This window comes from Genypterus blacodes, unplaced genomic scaffold, assembly GCF_046128005.1.
Source record: "Genypterus blacodes isolate CSIRO-AG114 ecotype Tasmania unplaced genomic scaffold, CSIRO-AGI_Gbla_v1 ptg000488l_1, whole genome shotgun sequence".
In the NCBI taxonomy this organism is placed as follows: Eukaryota; Metazoa; Chordata; class Actinopteri; order Ophidiiformes; family Ophidiidae; genus Genypterus; species Genypterus blacodes.
This window is the reverse complement of record NW_027467247.1, coordinates 81501-87500: the sequence shown is the minus strand read 5'-3', so window position 1 is coordinate 87500 and position 6000 is coordinate 81501. Positions and strand designations below refer to the sequence as shown.

General features: G+C 46.0%; 1 protein-coding gene across 1 annotated transcript; it reads left to right on the top strand.

The window, feature by feature from the left end:
* Nucleotides 1-2017: 2017 nt before the first annotated feature.
* Nucleotides 2018-5299, top strand: grap2b (GRB2 related adaptor protein 2b). The gene is made up of 6 exons (XM_076139941.1): nucleotides 2018-2208; nucleotides 2653-2744; nucleotides 2863-2985; nucleotides 4163-4346; nucleotides 4496-4561; nucleotides 4829-5299. Exons 1-6 carry the CDS (start codon nucleotides 2131-2133, stop codon nucleotides 5012-5014), a joined length of 729 nt encoding a protein of 242 aa, XP_075996056.1. The 5' UTR covers nucleotides 2018-2130; the 3' UTR covers nucleotides 5015-5299.
* Nucleotides 5300-6000: the final 701 nt, after the last annotated feature.

Sequence of the window (6000 nt, the reverse complement as noted above, 5' to 3'; positions counted from 1 at the left end):
GGTGTGTGTGTGCCACTCGCTTTCAAGCCAGCGCTTCCCCTACCCAGTTTGCTAATGTTTCTGAAGCCGAGCTAACGCCAAGACCGACTCCCCGAAACACAGGAAGTGGAGAGGATCAGGTGACAAACGTGAGTCATCATTGCAGCTGAGGTTCAGTATGTGGTTCAAACCGACAGCACTTATCTAAAGTACACAACTCATCTTGCTGCCTACAATCTGATGTAATCTTTGTTGATGGGAGTTGAATGAAAGTTCTGTTTCTGACCCTCATACATCTTTTAAAAAACAAAACTATGAACCTAAGGTGGAGGGATTCGTCCTCACAAACGCAGTGCAGGAATGGCCTGCCTACACGCCTGCATTCAAGAGCCTTTACTGCCGTTTCCTAACAAATCTGATCACTGAAGACCAAGCCAATGTAGAGGCTAACAAAACCATCCACCAATGATTCAGGCAATGGGATTTCTTCACATGATGTTACCAAGCGAGTGAAGTTGAAGTCCAAACACTTCAGCTGTGGTTTCCATGAGTGGACAAATTAGTAAATGGTCAGTATCTCGGACGTAAAAGGTATATTCAAGCAGAGGTCAAAGTTCACAGACTAAATGGCGGCGCTACATTGAGCCACAAGTGTCCTCTTAGGCCCGTTTAAACACACACACACACACACAAACACACACACACGCGCGGGCACACATACACACACACACACACACACACACACACACACGTATTCAGCTGATGTACAATAGTGACACCTGTACCCATTTTGTCTCTCCTGATGCTCATAATAGCCTGCATAACAATGGCTGCATGTACGGCTGTAGGTCACCTTGGCAACAGCTATCAAAAGAGAAGTGATTCTGTTGGAATTATACACACGAACACTAACACACACACACACATGCACACACACCTATGGGAGTCCATTCATCAGAGCTCTGGAGGCAGAGATGATGATTGCTGCGAGGCCGCTTTGCTTTTTTTTAACCTTTGCGTCTCAGAGCCGTCACAAGTTCGGACCCAGCGAATGTCACACACAGAGAGGGGGAGAGAGAGAGAGAGAGAGAGAGAGAGCGAGTGAGTGGAGTGAGCAGTGAATCTAAGCGAGCGTACAGTTGCAGCTCTGTTGTCATGATGAAAGACAGGATGGTGTGATCAACGACATTGGTATCAGTCCTTAAGTGGAGGAACCAGCAGGATGACACAGCTAAAATGGAACAACCAACAAGCTGAATAACATACGGAACCCTACCAGGTCAACCCTACCAGGTCAACACTACCAGGTGAACACTAAGCGTTCACCTCCTATGTTTCAGCCTCGTTTCTACAAACAGCCCAACACTGGAGTCTTTCACTCTTCTTGCCATTTGCTGCCATCTTGGGGCAGAAATGGGACAAAGCATGTCCAGGCGCTTATTTCATGGTATAGTTTGAGTCTTTACAAGGGCTTAAATAAGTCCAAAGTTCAGTTCCCAAACTTTTCCATGCCTTTGCTAGAACTTCAAACCTTCCCTCCTTCCCAGGTTCGAGCTCGACCCGTGGAGATTCTGATCGGTCCAAACACTTCCGTGAGTTTTCCGAAGCTTGTGTTCACATTTTCACAAACTTTTCTGTTGAGGTCCACAAAAACACATCTACAAATCCAGACTTTTGTCATGACCCAGCAAAGGAGATGGAACGGTCTAAGAAGGTTCACACACACTGAGACGGGAGGTGCACACACACACACACACAAACAAAACACATTCACATCTTCCTCACCAGGCCTCTCTCTCTCTCTCTCTCTCTCTCAGAAACACGACATTCCCCTCATGCATGGCTCATCAGAGGCATCACCACCTTGAAGACGGCTAGAAGCGTTGTGCATGCTAATGTGCGACGTGCACACTGGTGAGAGGTGCCGCGCCCGTTTGAGTGTGTGTGAGTGTGAGCGTGTAGTAACAAGCATCTTCACAGGTTGCTGCAACTGTCTCTGCATTTCCTGTGAGCTCGTGTCACTTCTCTTATTGAAGGGAAGACGCATATGGTAAGTGACAGGACGTACTGAGGCCGGAGAGGAGAAGTCACACACACACACGCACACACACAATTTTTTAAGCGTCTTATTCCTCTTTCAGTCCTTGAACCATGGAGGCTACAGCCAAATTTGACTTTCAAGCATCAGCAGATGATGAACTCGGCTTCACAAAAGGAGACCAATTGATCGTAAGCGCGCAGACACACACACACACACACATGTACACAAGTACTGCAGTATATACTTCAGTGTACTGCAGGAGGAACAGAGTCTTAGTTTATCTACAAGAACAAGAAGTAAAGCCATGACAGAGTTAAAAGGAGCTCAATAAAAAGCACAATACAAAGAAGAAACACTCCTAATACTCCTCTGAAGTGTTGAAGTGACGCTTACGGGTCCGGTCGCTCGTTTCAGTGTGTTTAGCTTCACAAACATGATGAAGTTTGAGCTTGTAAGTGAACCTCACAGCTTCACTGAACTTCAGATCTTTAATGTGACAGTGAGAGACTTTGGTTTCACTTCTTTGTGCCCAGAAAGAGAACTTGACTCTACTTGACTCTCCTTTGGTGCTGTAAACCTGACAAAGGTGTCAGAGTGATTGACTTTGAAAGGTTCTGCTCCTGTGTGTTCAGATCCTTCAGGCCAGTGAGGAGTGGTACAAAGCAGAGCTCAGAGGAGTACAAGGATTCGTACCACAGAACTTTGTGGACGTGCAGCTGCCCAGGTAAAACAATCACAACCCCCCTCTGTCCACCCGTCCACTCCGTCCTTCCCTCCCTGCCGTCTCTCTCTCACCTCTCCCTCCACCCTCTTCCCCCTCCCACGCTCTTCCATGACCCCAGCTGGTACCAGGAGGACGCCAGTCGCAGCGACGCCCAGGAGCAGCTGATGGCCAAACCTTTGGGCGCCTTCCTCATACGGGGCAGCAAAAGTGGGGAACCAGGAGACTTATCCCTTTCTGTCAGGTGCTGTCCGTCTACTGTGTGTGTGTGTGTGTGTGTGTGTGTGCGTGTGCGTGTGCGTGTGCGTGTGTGTGTGTGTGTGTGTGTGTGTGTGTGTGTAATACCAAACCGTACAGCCCGGTATAGCATTTGGTATAGCATTTGAATTGTCAACCTGGGAAATCTAACGTTCTTCTTCCATGACCCATAACACGGAATGTAAACAAGTAACATGGCTGAAGATCACTACTTCATCTTGGTTAAGCAGATGTATGAAGAGGGGAAACATCAGCACCGTGTTTATCTGCAGCTGAATGAATCTAAAGTCATGTGGCTCCATAAACCGTTCACCGTGACTCCATGGGGTCGGGGTCAGGGCGGCAGGGGGCGGAGCTTCTCTCTGGCGTCCTAGCAGAAGGATTTGTGAGGTTCCCAGTAGGGTGTGTGGGTCAGTAGATTCTGGAGGGCGGCATTACGTCATCACAACTTCAGATGTGGGAGGTCATTTTATGTTGTATGGCTTCATCTGCTCTTCCCCTCATTTCAGACGTCTCATTACATTCTGCTGACGTTTATGTTCCACCTGTCACGTTGCTGACCTGATATACGCGTTAGCAACGAGGAGGAAGGGACATGTGTGCGTCCACCTGAGCCAGAAGGAGGGAATCCGTCTGCGCATGCGCAATAGACCCAAGCTGTAGTAAGACACAGCCCGGTGCTGTCATCTAGTGTCAGAAAGCAGCGCAGCAAGAGGATTCACCCAAACAAAAACTCAATTTAGCTGCATTTAAAAATCAATTTAAAGAGTATCATCATTAACAATAATAAAATAAACCTACAGCCATATACCGGGCTTCATACCGGATGTTGTGGTTGATCACTGTCCCCCATGTTTGCGCTTGTGTCGGCCTTCCCTCTCATTTCTTCCTCTCAGCATTTCTCAATCCCCTTAAGCTTTATTTGTATCTCTGTTTTTGTGTTAATCTTCAAAACATAGTGCCATTACACACAGCAACAACACAACTTATGTCTACTTCATCATCCATCTATGACATTCATTACTGGGTGAAAGAAGTGTTGTCATGGCACCCAGTCGGTGTGTGTCTGTGTGTAAAATAGGGGTAAACTTAAACACAAAAACCAACACTGAGAGGGGAGAAGCATTCCCAACTCAAAGCGGCTTCCCTCTGCTCGTAAACAGGCATGCAGCGGACGTGCAGCACTTCAAGGTGATGAGGAACAAGAGAGGGCAGTTTTTCCTCTGGTCAGAAATGTTCCGCTCTCTCAACGGGATGGTTCAATACTACAAAGAACACTCCATCTCCAAACAGAGTCAAATACTGCTGCTGGAGGAACACCAACAACAACAACGACAACAACAACAGGTACGGCCACTGAGGGAAGCCTGAGGTGTTTTCTAAATACACACAATGCTACTGTAACATCCTGTAGGCACAGTAAGTAGAGTTCAGGTGAAACCTTTTCAATATCATTAGAGTTTGTATTAGTGTGAATGTGTTTTATGTTCCTCCAGCAAAGAGGAGTCAGAGATAAATTACCTATGGTACCCAGCAGCCGGCCCGACCCTGAACCACAGCAGGTATTGAAGTCGCTCGCTTAATGTGTATTTGCTTGTCTATTGTGTTCTTTCTTGTGTCAGTGTGTACTTACAACATGGAGATCAAATACTGGTGTTCCAGGACAGAGCCTCAGAAGAACACTGAACACCTTTTAGGCAGATCAGATAGTGATGTGCCTCTCTCTGTGACTTAAGTAAACAATTACAGATGTGATAATGCAGAAAGAAAGGGCTTTTCCCCTTTTTTGGCGGGCTCATGGAGTATCTTTGGCTCTCTGTTGTGGACAGCACGAATCCCCGTCCCTGCAGCAGGTCAAAGCCCTGTACAGCTTCCAAGCTGAAGAGGAAGACGAGCTGGAGTTCCAAGCCGGCGACATCATCGAGGTGCTGGAGTCCTCTGGGCAGGGCTGGTGGAGAGGCCAGCTGGGGGGTCGGATAGGCCTGTTCCCCGGCAACTACACTGCGGACATCTGAGAGGAATACACACGCACACACACACACACACACACACACACACACACACACAGTATAATAAACTCTTGTGCAGCTCAAAGCCTAAGTAAACCCTAAGATAAAGTTATGGAATGATATCAACTGTTTTGTTTACATAACTTCATTAAAGTGTGTATCTGGAGACAATAAGCTGTCAGTGAAGCTAAACAGATGTCTAAACAAAAAAAATCACAAATCATATTCAAGTGTAATCTGCCATTTCATTCACTGTACACTCTGCAATATACTAAAACTAAAGTTACACAAGGAATTTGTTTCCATAAGAGCTTTATTTTCTACAAATTCTCAGAGTCGTTGGAGGATCTATCTATCTATCTATCTATCTATCTATCTATCTATCTATCTATCTATCTATCTATCTATCTATCTATCTATCTATCTATCTATCTAGGACCTGGAACTCTGAGAACCTCCACAAAGATCCATATTGATTCAGTGCAATGAGACCACTAACATTTCCTATTGTTATGCTGCCAAATACTGAAAAGTGAATACAGAAATGTAACAAATAAAACCGTGAACTGGATGAAATGGAACCGGAACTGATGAAAGAAGCGGACATGTCTGAACTAAATAGCATTGAGGGTCTTTCATGCCACAATCAGCATCAGCGTGTCTCAGCTAAACGTGATGAAATTTAAGGGAAGGCGCCTATGACGCAATAACTTTGACCTACATCAGTGCGCAGGCGGAGCACTTTATTACCTCCAGTGGAAATGTTTGTTGGAACTTTCCTGGTCATAAGTTTCCCACACAGCGCCAAGTCCGCTGGATCAAACTTGCGCTGCCTTCAAGGACTTTTAGTAAATTCTAGTTCCTCGTTTGTAAAAGTTGCAATTTACACAAATCAATACACCAGAAGTTTTTTTTAGGGCAGATTCATACAGGGTGATTTGTTTCATTCCTTGGCCGTGCACTAACAAGATGTGGACGGAAATCGCGTAAAT

Coding starts and splice junctions, on each gene's coding strand:
- grap2b (XM_076139941.1), top strand. CDS start 2,131: ATGGAGGCTACAGCCAAATTTGACTTTCAAGCATCAGCAGATGATGAA. Junction 2,209..2,652: donor CAAAAGGAGACCAATTGATC/GTAAGCGCGCAG, acceptor CTGTGTGTTCAG/ATCCTTCAGGCCAGTGAGGA. Junction 4,347..4,495: donor AACAACGACAACAACAACAG/GTACGGCCACTG, acceptor ATGTTCCTCCAG/CAAAGAGGAGTCAGAGATAA.